The 16,936-nt window shown below is 40.8% G+C and overlaps 1 protein-coding gene across 1 annotated transcript; it reads left to right on the forward strand.

The window, feature by feature from the left end:
• The first annotated feature begins 812 nt into the window (after positions 1-812).
• Positions 813-15,989, forward strand: PWP1 (PWP1 homolog, endonuclein). Its single transcript, XM_079303626.1, has 15 exons — positions 813-956; positions 1,034-1,092; positions 2,351-2,508; positions 2,920-3,005; positions 4,424-4,520; positions 6,010-6,120; positions 6,722-6,852; positions 7,418-7,491; positions 9,584-9,680; positions 10,585-10,646; positions 12,372-12,483; positions 13,811-13,901; positions 14,028-14,149; positions 14,590-14,695; positions 15,409-15,989. The coding sequence occupies exons 1-15, from the start codon at positions 891-893 to the stop codon at positions 15,522-15,524; spliced, it is 1,488 nt and encodes a 495-aa protein (XP_079159752.1). The 5' UTR covers positions 813-890; the 3' UTR covers positions 15,525-15,989.
• Positions 15,990-16,936: the final 947 nt, after the last annotated feature.

Raw genomic sequence — 16,936 nt, forward strand, 5'->3', positions numbered from 1 at the left:
ACAGGTAGGACAAGGATGTCCATGTCACAGAAGGATCCAACTTCTGCCTTGGTATCTTTATGTCTACATCAAGACAAAACACAGCATATTGGTGAAACGAAGGGGAAAGTGAAGTGGTAGTAATATTTTGAAGATTTTGATTTCTCTCTCATGCCAGAACCACGGAAGAATCAGGATAAAAAATAATGGAAACGCCACAGTGGTGTGGATGGAATAACGAGGCCATTTAATCTGCCACACTGATAAAATGCTCGTTCCTCAGCTTCCCATGCCTGTAGTTTGCACTGAATTAAGATTCCGGTGAAGGGAACAGCAGTGACTGTGCATGTTGGTAAGAGAGTACCTTCCCGTGCATTGCAGCTGGCATTTCATCCATTTCCTGGGATTAGTGAGTAGCTCGTGTGGGAGGGCACAGAGCAGCTGCTCCTGTGGAGGCGCCAGACCCTCACAACGCCCTGCACCTCCCTGCTGCCATTGACTGCGCACTGGTTTATATCCCCTGGATCAAATGTACGGACCAGTAACAAAAAAGGCCTTTCTGAACTTCTCATTTGGGCGGATTGCCGCCGGGATGTGTCAGAGGCAGGGCGGGTCCCTCCCAGCGCGAGGGAGGCGGTGGCGCAGTGCGGTGAGCGGAGCACTTGCAGGCTGGGCTGGGCTCGGTGATGGCAGAGGGTTTATCCCGTTCACCGATCCCGGGATTGTGCACAAATCCCCCGACGGGGCAGTGCCCGGCCCCGCCCTCAGAACACGCCCAGCCGTCGCGTGGTGATGACGCCACCAAGCAATCTCCGCTCCCTTCCCGTTCCCCGCCGGTGCGGGCGGCCCCTCCTCCCGTGACGTCACTGTGGCGCGCCGGCGCTGGCACGTGCGGCGGTGGCGGTGCCGCCATGAGCTGCCCCGTGCCCTGCGCCGCCTGGGTGCGGCGCGGCGTGGCCAAGGAGACGCCCGACAAGGTGGGGCCGGGCCGGGGCCGCGCCGAGGGACCCCCGCCCGCCCCCGCCGCGCTCACCGCTCTGTGTCCGCCCCGCAGGTGCAGCTCAGCGAGGAGGAGCTGAAGGGTCTGATCGAGGAGGCGCAGGACAGGCTGGGGTGAGCCGGGGCCGCGGGAGGGCCCGGAGAGCCGGGAGCGGCGGCGAGGAGCGGGAGCTCCTGCTGCACACACCGTGCCCGGGCAGCCCGGCCGGCGGAGCGGCAGCGGGAGCTCCTGCTGCACACACCGTGCCCGGGCAGCCCGGCCGGCGGAGCGGCAGCGGGAGCTCCTGCTGCACACACCGTGCCCGGGCAGCCCGGCCGGCGGAGCGGCAGCGGGTGGCTTGAGGGCGCCGCTGCCGCTGTGGGCGGGAGGAGCGGCCGCGATCCCGTGTGTTCCAACTTGAGGATGGAAGTATGAAGACCATCTGAAACAGCTCCTGTGTTTGTAATTTGTTGTACTTTGTAGAATTTGTTGCAACACCTCACTTTTTTTCCCTGTGCAAAGATCACAAATCAAACTTGGATTTAGTTACTTTATTTAATTATCTTGTTAACTTGTCTCTAGTTATGTCGTTAATGGGAAGTTTTTTATTTTACTGAACAAATTAGGAAAATTAAGTTTCTGATATTCAATTTGGAAATGGTATCTGAGAACCACCTTGGTTCATTGCTGCTTGGGAATTTTGTGTACAGAAGGACAGAAATACATTGTGTTCAACAGGAATGAGTTTCTTTGGAATATCTTCCACTGGGACACTTTGAGTGTCTCTTAACTTCTCAGCCAGTGTTTAAGGTACATTTCCTTCTCCTGAATTCCTTGCCTGCAGAATTGATCCCACAAAGTTCTGAATTTTCTAGATGTTGCATAGTTTACCCCATAAGAAGAATTCACAGTGTGACCTTACCTATGTTATTTTTACTTTGCTAAAGTATGGGAAGAATGAGGAATTTAGCTTAAAAACCTTGAAGAAATGTGGGAGTTCTCACACATGACTGTGCCTCTGAGTGAGGAAAAGAAAGGAAGGAATGGCATGGACACGTGTAAATGCACAGAAATGAGGTTGAGAGCATTATATCCACAAAAACGTGTAAGAGAAAGGGACTTGGAAACACAGTTTGCCTTGCTGAGGAAAATTTATGCCACTTTTTGTCATGAAAACTTTGAAGGAAAAGCTTTCTCTGAAAGCCTGAGAATTATAGATGCCTTGTATTTTAGGAGAGGCTCTAGAAGGTGTGAATGGATTTTGCAATTATTGGCATAAAGACTTGAAGGCCATGTGAGCAGCTGGGACTGTGTGCTGAAATCTCTCCAGAGCCCTCTGGAAGTGTTCTCTGTGTCTGCCACAGTTTCTCAGGGATCTGTGTCGTTCCACAGGGATGGTGCTGAGGGCAGTGATGAGGGCCAGACAGCAGGTGACACAAATGCACCTGTGCCTGGCAGCAGCACTAAGTCTTCCCAAAACAATGAAGAGATGTCTGACCATGAGCTGGATGAGTATGATTTGGACAACTATGATGAAGAGGGATACACAGGTAAGAAAAAAACACTGTCAGTGTAAGTGAAGAACCTTTCCATTTCTTGTTGTACTTAAGACTTTAATACCCTAAGGCAATACTTTGTTAAGTTTCAGATGGTGGAAATTCACAGTTTTAATGATTTGCATGTCCCATCTTGGGAAGTCATTTAGTGAGGGGAACAGTTCAGTGTCACCCTCGCTGACACCAGGACCAAGAGCATGTTGGAAAGGTTGTCACTCTGCTGCTGTAGTGCTGGAGCAGAGCAGCAAAGTCCCTGGAAACACTGAGCAGTTTATCCTACCAAGATCCAGAATGGAGGAGTTCATTTAGCCTACTCCTGATATTTTGCTATACAGGTATTGCTACAGGAGTTTCTAACTTTGCCTGTTACAGATGTGTAAAAAGTGTTCTGAAATTCCCATTTAGGTGATTTAAAACTTGGAGACTCTTTGGCTACTCTGGCAGTGTATGGGAGCAATGAAAACGATCCTTACATCACACTAAAAACCACTGTGAGTACTTAAAGAATGTTAAATATCTTAAACAGTATAATCTTCAAAATCAGTTAAATTTTCCACTTTGCCATGGGGCATGTAAGTGCTTGGAGTCCTTTTTCAAAGGTCAGATTTTTGATTGGATGGTGCTCTTTTAAGGTTGCTTTGTGCAGTGCCTTCTTTTGCATGTAAGTAGGAGGTTAAGGTAAACTGGCTCTTTACTTAAACCTGGCACTTCTATACATGGAGTGGTTTTTCACCTGCCTAGTGGGACACAGAAAACACTTAAAATAACAAGTCTCAGGCCACTAGTGGCCAAAATTAGAAAATTTTGCAGATTGCAACACTCTTACACCTTCTACCAGTTTGTGTAAGAAAGGCTGAGGTGGACTCAGGCAACATGTCTGATATATAAATATATCAATGTTCTGTACATATGTATATATATATGTAATACTGTGTCATTGGCTGCTTCTGCCTGTATTAGTTTCACTGTCAGATGGGGAACATCTTTGCAGAAGCTGGGTTTGTAGAAATATTTCTGTTCATAGAGAAAATGAACACCTTTTTTTCAAGCTCTTCTTCCTAGGCTCAAGTTCTTTCCCCAATTTCTGAAAGTTCTTCAGTGTGCATTTTCTGTTTTCTTTTGGTATTTGCTACTGGAACTGTTGAAGATTATGTAACCCTAAACTGATTCAAAGAATTGCAGGACTTGATAGAATTCAAATATTGAAGTATGCTTGAAGTGAATATAAAAAAATTAAAAGCTTGCAGTGAGAAGTCCAAAAAGTCTTGTATGTATTGAAGATGAGAAGGATGGTACTCTGTGTAAGATTATTGACTTCTGTACAGTTCTTAATTTTTCACAACAAAAATTCCCAAATTCCTTCCGTTCCTTAGTAACAATGAAAATCAGATGAAAGGTCACATCTTTTCTGGTCCAGCTGAATGCCTGGTAGGGCTGTAGGCAGTACTTTCTGGGAAATAGTTTCCAGGAATAGACAGTGGAATTATTTCCTGGATGTGAGGAGCAGCTGCAGCATTGTTATTGGTAAAATTCTGTTACATTATGTAAGTGGTCAAGGCACAGGAGCACTCACCTGTGTGGACTGCTGGTGGTGTTTTCTTTTCAGCAATCAGCTGCATCAGGACAGCCTTGAAATATGGTTTCATATTTGATAGTTAAACACCTCTACAAACCCACCTAGGCTCACAGAGAAGTCTTTCAATCTAATTTAATGACTGTTCACTATCCCCAGAATCAGGTCTGGTTCTTGCTTTTCTCATGGTTTTAGGTGGGTGGGCATTAGGGTGTTGGATTTGGAGTATTTTCAGTTGTGGTTCAAAATTGGTGATTCCATCTTTTGAACAAGTGTAGTTTCATGCTTTTATGTGCTTTTCTCAATGCCCCTTGTCCTCTCCTTTTTGCTGTTTAGGAGCAATATGAGCAGGAGGACTTTTTGATTAAACCCACTGACAATCTTGTCCTTTGTGGCAGAGTTGATAAAGACTGCTGTAGTTTGGAGGTCCATGGTGAGTTTATTCTTTACAGTGAACATAGGGAGTGTCTTGCCTAGCATGTGCCATGTGGCTGTGCTGAAGAGGGAGTGGGTTGGTTTGGGAAGGATTTTTCTCCCCTTCTGCCTTGTGTTTTGTCCTTTTCCATGTCATGGTACTTTAGCTACTTTTTAGGGCTAGAGTATTTCCTGTGGAGTTGTTATTTACAGGATAACTTGCCTCTTTCAGGCTGTATAGCCATTCCTTTCCTTATTTAATTTCTTAAAACTTTTAGAAAATACTATGGCATTTTTATGCTCTTCTTTTCCATCCTACTTTCCATATCCTGCAAGCATCCTCTAGTGGTTTGTTGTTTTGTTTTGCTTTTTTTTTTTTTTTTTTTTTTTTTATCTTTAATTTTCTCCTTGCTTCTTTAAGTGGGCTTTCCACTGCTAGGATTAGGACCAGAACCTTTATCATCATGGTCTAGAGGAGATAATCCTTAATAGGGCCTGAATACCACTTCTCCTAGAAATAGGTTTAATTTTGCTGTGTAAAAGATTTTTCTGTTTTGCCAATGAATAGTACTGAATGTGCTGAAATTATCATCTTTGCTTACTGTGGTTCTTCTTGGGAATGTTTCTGGCTGCTTGTGCTGTGGTCCATGTTTCTGTAGGCAAAGTATTTCATTTTAAGCAACCAACATGACCAAAATATGTGAAAGCATCTCTTCACATACCAGCATCTGGCACTTTCTGTGTCTGGAGGTGTTTACAAATTTTATTGACTCTAAGTTTATACCCAATATAAACTTAAAAACAATAGCAAAGGCTTCTGCAGTTTCTAAAATTAGGTAGCCTGGTTTTGGTTGGCTACTAAGACAACTTAGTTAACTGGAGAGTTCAGTAACTTAACATCTGTCACATGCCCTTAAAAGTGGCACTGTGATTTTGTGTGTGTGATAAGATGTTATTAAAATAATTAATGGGTTTTCTCTGCTGTTCAATTGCTAATTATAAGGAGAAAAATAGCTGGTTACAGGGAGTTTGTGTTTAGTATATGCCTGCTTTGCCAAAACTTTTCCTGTATCTCAGTTACCATCTGCTAAAGGTAGCTTCTTCTGAATTCTTCACCTTCCTCTGGTTTGTCTCTTTACCTTCATTTCCCTTTCAACTTCATCTGGAATATTTTTTTTTTTAATTGCTAATCCTGTAAAATGAATGTATCTAGTTGTAGAAAGTGCTGGATATGGAGCATATATTATGAAGAGATCTTACAAACAAAGTAAAAGTATAGAATCTTGACTAAACTTGTCACTTATTTATCTAAAGTACACAGGAGAATGTTTATTTTGTGTAATTCAGTGAGCTACATTTGTAGAGGGTAAAACTTGGAAGACACTGTGAATTCACCTTCTACATCTCCTTGAGAATTTAGTTTTTGCCACAACTGCCTTTTGTAGAAGCGACCTGTTCATAGTTGTTTGCTTTCCCTGTAGTCTTGCATAACTTTAATTATTTTTCAGTTTATAATCATGAAGAGGACTCATTTTATGTACATCATGACATTATCTTGCCTGCTTACCCTCTGAGTCTGGAGTGGTTGAATTTTGATCCTAGTCCAGATGAATCAACAGGTAAATTACAAAGGATACTGTCAGTGTCCAGTTAAAGAATTTTTGCTTGAAAAGCATGTAAGTGTGATGTTGCCACTAAATGATTTCTTCCTGCAAAGTACAACAAAATTAAATCAATGTTAATATCAAGATAATACTGACTTGTGAACATCATGTGTTATTTCTTGGTGATACAGTCATCCTAGTGATGCTACTGTAACATGATTTTACTAAAATACTGATTTTATTACAAACAATTAAGTCATTTCAGGCAGACCAAAGCAGTCTCTAAAATGTGCTTTATTTTCTGTTAGCAAATGAAAGGTTGCTTTTGTTCTATCTCTCTCCGATGCAATTAATTACATTTAAACCACAGCAAAATTGATATGTATTAAAAATATTTAAAATTATTTTTATATATTTATATATCTATGTATGTATTTAACTTTTTTTTTTTTTTCTGGCAACATCTACTGATACTTTTAAATTGCTCTGTGCCAGTTCAAATAGAAGATTGTGGCACATAAGTTTTGCTTAACCAAAGAAATAGGAACAGCTGGATTGCCAAATACACTATGTCATAACTAAATAAATGTGGTTGCATTTGGTTTTTTGTCTGTAGGAAATTATGTTGCAGTGGGTAACATGACCCCAGTCATTGACATTTGGGACCTCGATGTAGTAGAATCTTTGGAACCAGTCTTTTCTCTTGGAGGCAAGAAAGAGAAAAAGAAGAAAAAGAAAGGAAAGAAAGTAAGTGTTGCAAAATGGTTTACCTGGTTGGATGTAGGAAATTTAGAGCAGGGATAATGCCTTCTTTTCCCCCCCCTTACATTATTTGAAATGCTAATTGTTTAAATAACTAAAGCCTGGAATTAAGAGCAGAGCAAGAATGGGGTGGTGTCCCAGTAAACTTTGAATCTTAACTATTAAAAATTAGAAGTTGCAGGAACTGGCAGTTGCAAGGACCCAAAGCTCAGTTAATTGGGAGGAGAGAGGGGGAGCTGCCAGCAGTGTTTAGAAGGAAGCTGAAGAGGTTGCACATTAGCTGGAAATAATGAGGTTTCTTTTACTAGCCTGAAGGGAATAACCAGTTCTGTAATCCCAGCAGCTGGAGCAATCTGCAGTCTGGGGTAGGAGGCAGGGTGCAGGTGGTGCAGAGACAGTTCTCTCAAAAGCTGTGTTGCAGCAAATGAGAGTAATTTAATATGAAGTTGTTTGTGGAGGCTTTAGGGAATTCATACTCATATGGAGTAATGCTTGATTTGCATTGAAGCTGTAATTTTCAAAAGTCCATTTATGTCGTGTGTTTACACAGAGTTCTTCTTCAGAAGGGACTGTGGAAGGACATAGTGATGCTGTGCTTGATCTTTCATGGAATAAACAAAGCAGGTAAAAGAATATTTGAATAACAATAGATTTTAGAAAATTGCAGTTCTAATTCACACAAAATCCAAAAGTTTGAAAGCACTGCTGAAAGTAATGTATTCTTAAAAATACGCTCCTATTTTATTTTTTTTTAATAGAACTCTTGATTTTTAATTTTTTAAAAATACTTGTATATTGCTGCAGGTCACTTTTGATTTGCAGGTTGTTCAGATGAAGGCAAAGGTGGGTGTGAGCCATTTGATAAATTGTCTAAATTTCTCTTGTTCAAACTGGAGAAGGAGAAGGGCTGACCTGAGCTAATCTGATCTGCCAGTGGCCTAAACCACTATTTCAACAAAGACTAGTAGATTTATAGAAGAAAGTCCTTGCACTTCTGGTTTGTTTTGGTTTGTTTTTTTTTTTTTTTTCCCTTCTGGCTTTTGCCCCAAAGCTGTGACCAAGAAAGAGAGTGTAAAAGCCCTAATAGCTCAGTTACAGAAATGCCTCTGGCCTCTAGGCAGAGAAAATTCCCTGTTGCCTGAATGAACTAGAAATAAAGTGCTGCTGTTGAAACAACACAAAGCTGGCTCATCTTGGGGCAGAGGTCAAGGACAATGTGCTGACTGAAGTAAAGATGCTGCTGGCTTTTTATCACTTGTTGTTTACAGTTCATCTGTCAGAGGATTCTCAGCAGGGTCTTGAAACTGCTTCAGTCAGACACAGGCTGATTTTTTTCTAAATTTTATTTTTCTTCTGTCATAAATGCCTCTGCCTTTGAAGATGTACACAGGCAACTCTGCATATTCTGATGAGCAGGTGTGAGCCTTCACTTGTACTGCTTTCTTATCTAGATACTGATGAAGAAAACACCCACACAGACCTCAGTAAATGTATATAGAGTGCACTCTTAATTTACAGTCTGTTGTTCTTAAATTGCACACATCTGTACAGTGTGACAATGATCAGCCCATCAGTCTTACAAAAGAGGAGCTTTTGTGTATCTAGGAATGGTCTGGTGATAATATAGACAAGGATAAAAATCATTATGGCTTCAGTAGTTAAGTCTGAAATGCATAATTTTGTAATGTGCTGAGTTACAAATTCATTGATACTGGTAGGTCTTTCAGGAAATAAAACCAGCCCTGAAGTGGGCAGCTTATGGACAAAACAAGGAATTCTGTGGAGCAGTTTATATATAAAATGTTTTATTGTTATTTCTTTCTTCTAAGCAAGGCATATTGTGACAGCTCTCTACAAATAACTTTCTGCCTGTAGGTCATGGTGGTGTTACTGTAAAATGTTCTTACAGCCTTCACTATGCATTTTCTTAACTTTCCCTTGTAACATTGCTTGGGAAAACAGCATTTCCAGGAGAATGTTAACTCTTTCAGTCAGAAACACTTAGTTAATATAAAAAGGGGAGAGGGAATAGTTTCAATCAGAAACAACAATGTTGAGGTAATAAATCTGATTTTAAGAGCAATGAAGCAGTTACAGGAATTGGAGTGTATATTTGACAGGCATTTGGGAGTGTTTTGATTTGTTTTTTCTCATCAAACTTAAGCTGTGTTTATTGCTCTTAACACAGTTGATCAAATTTAAGTTGAAATGTGGGGTATGTAAACTAACAGAAATTTTGGTGGTTACTTTCAGCAGTCTACAAAGGAGATAGTGTTGTTTCTTCAGTAGGCACATGAACAGATATGTTTCACAAACAGGTTTGTCAAGCTCTTGGCTGCATGCATATGCAAACAGAATGATGTAGCATAGGTAATGTTTAAAAATACTATTCAATGTCAAAAGAAAATGTGCTTCAGAGCCTTTTTTTTTGTTCAAGAAATCTTTGAGTAAATGGTATTGCAGGTAATGTCAGGGGAAATAGAAGCAAAACTGTCATTGTTATAAGTGTTCTATTAATGTAATGTAATATAACCTATTTATAATTTTTACTTATAACTTATTTGCCTTCAGGGAGTAATCCCTCAGGTTTGAGAGGAATAATCTGTAGACCACAGTGTACTTGTTCTCAGAATTGGGCTCTGTGTGTATTCTGGATTTTTATCATTGTTTGTATCTATATAAAGAGTTTTAACACTATTTTTTGATCCACTATCAGGAATGTTTTAGCAAGTGCCTCTGCTGACAACACAGTGATTTTGTGGGACATGGCTGTGGGTAAACCAGCAGCCAGCCTGACACTACATACAGACAAGGTATGGAATAATTGCTGTGTTTTTCCCACTGTAGAATACAGAGAAAAATGTAGCTGCAGTTTTTCATTTGCTTCTTGGTAGTGAACCCTTAGAACAACTCTCTGATTTTTTAACATTTGTGCAGAATTGTTTAAATTTATGAATTAGTTGCTTTTGCAAACAGCACTGTATTTGCTTTTAAAAATACTTTTGGAAAGTTAATAAAGCTTTGTAACAGTTTTTAAAATACCTTTTGTGAATTGACCTAATGGTAGGGAATATAATAGTGCTGGTATAAGCTACAAAAATAGATGTCTGAACATAGGTCAAACTGTAACTCTCTTAAGGGAACAATGAGTGTCAGTTACAGTTTGTTCTAGGTGAAAAGGTTTAAAATAAATGATGCTAAAATACCATAGTGATGGGTACTTCAGAAATGAATTAATCTCATAGTAATTAAAATGTGAAAGCTAGTTATTAATAGCTGTAACCTTATTTTGCTGCTAACAAAGTCACTGCCCTTGACAAACTCTGGATTTTCATTTTTTGCTAACATCTGCTTTTTTCCCCCCCCAAACTGGAAGCATATATTCTTTTACCTCCAGTTTTTTGGGGTGTTTTTTGGTTGGGGTTTTTTTGGGGGGGTTGTTTTGTTTTGTTTTGTGTTTTTTTAATTAACATCTAGGTCAGAAAGGGGGCTTGGGGTTCTGTTCAGTCAAATTATATTGGAAAATATCTTGTTTTCACTGGGTGGGGGTTTTTGAAGTAATATGCATCTCTTGCACTGTTTTTTGAGCAGTTCTGGATATCAAAAAGCTTAATTTTTTGAGGGAGGACTGTGTGCTGGCTTAGGGTTGGGATGGTTGTGCTTTGTTCCAAGAAAGTTCCTGTATATGTGTGTTACATAAAATCTTCCATTATCTAGGTCCAGACATTGCAGTTTCATCCATTTGAAACTCAGACCCTCGTTTCTGGATCATTTGATAAGTATGTCAGGGGAATGTTTTCACAATTGCACCTGGGGAGGGGATTCCTATTCAATTAAGCCCTGTGTGTTCTTTCTTTTGTTTTATAACTGTGCCAGTTTGAATAATGCTGTTATTTTTTCCATCAAGGAATCCAGGTTTGTATATGGCCAGGATGTAATTTTCCTTACCTTTTTTTCAGGGGTAGCAAATGCTTTGACCATCTGGGCTGACATTTTCTGTGCCAGGTGCCTGCCTGCTCCAAACCAAATTTGTTTCTTAATTTGGCCTTATGGCATTTTCTTCATTGGGAATGTGTTCACTGTTTATTCCTGTGAAAATTTGCCCAGGTTTTGCCAGCCAGTAAGGCCAGTGTGGAGGCACCAGGGACCTTAAAATCCCAGTTTTCTCCCTCCAGCCTCTGTAGGCACAGCCAAAGTGTAATGGGCTGTCTCCTGTGATTGCAGCCTGGAGATGCTGGGAAATGGTTTGTGTCTGCTCATTTGGACTTCTCTGTAGCTGCCAGTTCTTTTAAGTCCTACCAGCCAAAAAACTCCCTCTCTGTTCTCCCATCTCAATTGGATAACTTTTAAATCTTGTTCTGTCACCATGATTTTCTTCCACTGATTTTTTTTTTTATTTAGCTTTTAAGACTTTGTCCTTATGTTAAAATAATTTATAGACTTCACAATCTTTAGCCAAGCCTTCAAGTTCTCTGGCTTCTGTAATGTTCTTGCTGCATCTGCTGAAGTATTGGAGGAGGATCTTTTGCTGTTATTAGGAAGTTACTTCTGTCTTCTGCCTCCCTCTCAACTTGCTTTGATAAAAGGAAGCATTAATTCCAAGCAGTGGCCAACTCCTGATCCCTTTTTAACTGCTGCTTTGGTACCACGGGCACTTCTAAACCACTGTGCTATCCATAAACAGACTGCCCTTGTGGATTTTTCCTGCAAGGCCTTGCAGGACCACAGTGAGCATTGGGAGATGCCTTCATAGCCTGAAAATCAGACTGTTAAAGAAACTGTTGTGTGTAAAAGACCTGGGAAACCTACATCACTCTTGTTTTATTGTGTGATAGAATGGGAGTGGTTTACACTGAGGATGTTGATAGTGGTGAGGTGATGCTGGAGTGATGTGACCACTCCTCCCTTGCATTTGCACCCAGGAGCTTTTTGAGTTGGGACAGATTCTGTAGTCACTCGGCTGAGCATGTGCCTGTAAAGAATCCCAGAGGACCCACTAACTGCCATCCACTCTTCCTCCTTGTGGAGTAGTGTTTCTCTAACTATTTGTTGTTTAAGACTTGGAATTTTAAGAATTATGTTTTTATTAAGCATATTTGAAAATCTATGCATATGTACGACAAAATGATTTCCTAATTAGTGCATCATTACTTGACTTCACTGAAGTCTGTTCGTAATTAAGTGATATATTTGCATAATTATTGTCTGCTATGTGATAAGTATCTTATGTATTGAGTCAATTCAAGCTCTGCTTAGTTTCAGTAGAGCGGCTGTTGGTAACCAAGATAAAACTTTGAAGCACATGGAAAAATCTTGTGCTTATCTGCAAGATTTTAATCTGTTACTGAATTAGAAGACTAAGTAGTGAAGTTGTTTCCATTTAATATTTTAATTATAGTTTACATGGAGTTTCTGTAGATGTCAGTGGGAAAGCAAACAATGTCATTAAATGTTCTGCCCAGATTTTTTTTAATTTTATTTCCTGTCCCTTTGTCCTCCCCTAGATCAGCAGTGCTGTATGACTGCAGAAACCCCCAGGACAGCCATCGAGTGTGGCGGTTTAGTGGCCAGGTTGAGAGAGTGATTTGGAATCATTTTTCACCTTGCCATTTCTTGGTGAGTACAGGCTTTTCTATTCTGGCTGGTTGTTGCCATGTCATTTAACCTGTATTTAGTGTTCTAAATGTGCCTGAATCAGGCTGAATCATCAGCCTGAGTGGAGCTGATGGACCTTTGGATGGTTTGTGCTGCTCATTATAAAAGTACAGTCTGGAGGAGGATGTTTTTAGGTATTTTTTCGGTAAGTATCTCTAAAGCAGCTACTTACTTGGTATCTTCAATGTGAGAGTAGAAAAGCTATTGATGCTGGTGCTTTTCTCTCCAGAGGTGACAGTCTTGGTCACTCGTTGCAGTGTTCAGTGGCTGGGATGTATTTTCCTTTGCACAGTTGCTGTTGTGTTTCATGCAGTGAAACAATTGCAGCTGAGAAATAGCTAATTGGAGGGAAGATCCTGAGTATTAATTCAGTGTTTCAAGTCAGCGCTAGAGGGCACTGTCCTCCTGGCTGGTGTGGAGTGATCCACTCTGTCAGGATGGAAAAGCCCTCTGAGATCGAGTTTAAATGTTAACTCAGCACTGCCAAGTCCCCCACTAAACCATGTCCATAAGTGCCTCATCAACGTGGCTTTTAAATATCTCCAGGTGATGATTCCACCACTTCCCTGAACAGCCTGTGCCAGTGCTTGACAACCCTTTCAGTAAAGACATTTTTACTGATGTCCAATCTAAATCACCCTGGTGTAACTTGAGGCCATTTCTGTTTTATTGCTTATTACCTGGGAGAAGAGAACAACTGCCACCTAGAGTATAAAGGAAAAATACCTTGGTATTGTTGAGTTTTTATAATAAAACTTTGCAACAGAATTTAAAATAAAAATCTGCCCTGTTATCCCAATGGCTGTCTAGTTCTCTGTTGCTTTGTGTATACATTCAACAGAAGTGGCTGCTCAGCTCTGTTGGGTTTGTGATGTGGATCTCTCCTGGTGTAATCACACTTAATTTTGCACAGGACTAGCTACCACTGACTCCAAAAGCTTTGAACTGACAGGCAAGAGACTGAAGGCTCTGCATTTCATTGCTGACCTGAGGGCTAGACTTAGTGGGGCAACTCTCTTCAAATGTAATTTTAAGAAATTTGCACAGGATTGACTTCCATGTCATCAGTGCAGCATAGTTGAGGTTCATGGAACAGCTTGGGCACCAGCTGGGTGGAGCCTGACTTTGGGGGTGCAGGGCTGGGAACAGTGTAACATGTCCTAGGGAGAGGTAGTGTCTGCCTTGGATCAAAGGGGTGTACCAGAGGGTGGGTGTTACTTCACTGGAGGTTTTTTCGACAGATGAGTGACTGTGGCTGTTTGTTTTTTAAATGCTGTGCTTTCCTTAGGCAAGCACAGATGATGGCTTTGTGTACTGTCTGGATGCTCGTGCTGAAAAGCCCCTGTTTACTCTGAAAGCTCACGATGAAGAGGTGTCAGGTAAATTGACTGTGTTCTTTTGTGTTGTCCCTTGTGGGTAAGGCACTTCACTTCAAAATGTGTCCTCATCTCTGGGAAATGGGGATTGACTGTTGCTCTCACACTGCTGCACCCTTCCTCTTCCAGGGCTACAACTAAGCAGTCAGATCAAAGGGTGCCTTGTGACATCATCTGCTGACAAATACGTGAAAATTTGGGATATCCTGGGAGACAGACCAAGTTTAGTCCACTCCAGGGATATGAAAATGGTATAGTAATATTTATTTCTTGATTCTAATTAGTTTCATATATAAACTCTGTCTGCTTATTCTTTTCCTATCTAGTTTTAATCTTGTTTTACCTAAGGTCTCATAGGAAAAAATAGTAACATATTCTGGGTGAATCATTCTCATCACAGTGCAGTATTCCTCATGGAATTGCTTCAAAGCCTCAGACCCAATTTCCAGATACAATGTTCTGAGTAGAACTACGGGTGCCCCAGCTTGCATCTGCTACATTCAAGACAAAGATGTGATTAACTGTTTATAATTAGCAGATCTTGACTTTCATTTTATGTCTTTACAAAAGAAGTTTCAGAAACTTAATTACACTTATTAAAACTTACTTGGTGAAAGTATTTTCAGATGACAAATTAATTTTAAGATTTAAAAAAAAACCAATCTCTTCTTTTTCTCCCCCCCCCTGCCAGGGAGTTCTGTTCTGTGCAGCTTGCTGCCCTGACTTCCCGTTTGTCTTTGCCTTTGGAGGAGAGCGGGACGGGCTGCGTGTTTGGGATATAAGCAAAATCTCTGCAGGTAATGTTCTCATTTCTGACTCTTGTGGTTCTCCCCTTGCACAGTCTATTTGTATTCAGTAGTGTGTTGTGACTCTGACAGAAGACTGTAGGTTAGTATTTTTAAATACTCCCAAGACTGTATGTGTGGCCACATTTTCAGCTTCAAAAAATGTGATTTTTTTCTGTATTAGAGAACAGCTTTACACTATTTATTTTATTGCAGCTGAAGTGTAATACATTACTTCTTACAATACCTATGTTTTGGTTTTCTTGAAATGTGACTTGGTATCACATTTTTGAGTACTTAGGGGAAGAAAAGTGAGGACTGGTTTTGATCAGTTGTAACTACCTGTAACTAAATAGCATGGGGTTTTTTGAGATGGCTTTTAAGAGCCTGTTGGGAACCAGAGACTAAAACTAGAAATAAATTACTTAAACTTAATGAGGTGCACTTCAAACCTCATCAGTTTTACAGTGCTTAGGTACAGCAATGATGCAGGGGAAATCTCTAGATGCTCTGGAGAAAAAAATAACAGGACTTGTAATTGAAGTATCTTATGCAGGCAATTGTTCTGACCTTTAGCTTCAACTCAGTACTTGGGGTAAGGGGAAGAGCCCTGAAACCACATCAGGTCAGGATTTCCATTCCCTGGTGCTCACCAGGCTGTCCCTGCTGTACTCCTCTATCCTCTGGGACAGTAACATGTAAGCAATTCCCTGTTTGTGTTGCAGTGAATGAAGTTTTTGGAAACAGAGAGAGGCTCATCCTGGCTAGTGCCAACTCTGTGGCTTCCAGCTCCATGGCCAGCAGTAGCAGCAATGATTTGGAGACAGCAATGGAATCATAATGGACCAAACATCAAAGAGTCAAACTAATAATGGGACTGCAACTAATGTGTGTTCTGCAAATACCCCTGTTCTGTGAGAACTCATGGAAATGACTCTGGTGTCTTGCAATCTGCAGGCTTCTTCATCTCAGACAAAGAAAGGTGGTGATATGGTTAAGCTCTAAGCTCCTGCCTCTGTTACCAGCTCTGAAAGATTATCTCAGGCTAAAGTGAATGATTCAATGATCCCTGAAACAGGGGCTACCATATGTAAAGCTAATACATAAAATGGAACAATTACTAGAAAAGCATTCTGTGACTACAGAAGTTTGTTGAATACTGCAGAGACAGTTTTATCTTCTAAGGAAATGAGGAAAAGTATTTCACACAATAGTTGTGTAATAAATAAACAGAAGATGAACTGAATCAAATTACAAATGTAAATAGATAATTTATCCTTATTTTGAGGCTGAGTTTACAGATTTTTAAAAGATGTCTGTGTTATGTTCTTAACTCTGCCCAGGCATTTCTGCCTGACAGCTGAGGAAAGTTTTAATTATCAGTTTAACCACCAACTTAAGCCCCTTATTTGCAGAATCAGGAACCTCATCAAGGGTTGTGACTCAAAGAATTTCCATGCATTTATAATGTAATGCCCACCTGCTTTACCTCAGGAACTTAACTGAGTTCCTACCCTCCACTGAGCACCTGTCCTCTGCACACACTGAAGGTGCCTGTAGAGTATTCCTGCTGCAAAAATGTCTTGGGTATTAAATCCACTGATGCCAAAGGAGCTGTAGGATCATACTCACAGCTGCCAAGCTCTTCCCACTGCTTTCCACCCTAACTTGCTGTAGTTCAGTCTGGTGAGGTAAAGCAGAGAAATTATCTCCCTACAAACTGCAGATGGGGAAAAGGCAGGTCTGTAACTTTTCTTGCTGAGAGTAATTGGCTGCTTCTAAAGCCACTTCAGCTGTTTCTAGTCTGGTGAAGGTGGTGTTCAGCATGGCTGTAAAGGAACCAAGAATACTCTGGATGTGTTGGGATTCCTGCCTCCATCCTCTCTACCAAGCAGTAGTGAATGATGTGTGGACAACAAATGAACAATTGCTTTTGTGAAGCTTAAGAAGGTATAAGTACCAGAACCACCTCTGTTCAAGTGCTCTCCATTGAAAAATTCCAAGTTTTTCAAAGCTTTAATTTTAAATAAATGCTCTGTGTTAAGATCTTTGAGGGTGATTTCTCTTACCTCTGCCCCTAGTAATAGAATGGGCACTGTAGTTCTCTGGTCACGTACTGATCTGCAGCAAGTGTTTTCAGGTTTTAAGAATCCTGGGAGTTCTCCAGGAACTGCAGTGTACACGGAGAGGTACAGCTAAGCTTAGGCCATTTAGGGCCAGAAGCAGAGCCTCTTTCCCATTACCTTGTCAGAG

This window comes from Erithacus rubecula (genome assembly GCF_903797595.1).
Source record: "Erithacus rubecula genome assembly, chromosome: 4".
Taxonomy (NCBI): domain Eukaryota; kingdom Metazoa; phylum Chordata; class Aves; order Passeriformes; family Muscicapidae; genus Erithacus; species Erithacus rubecula.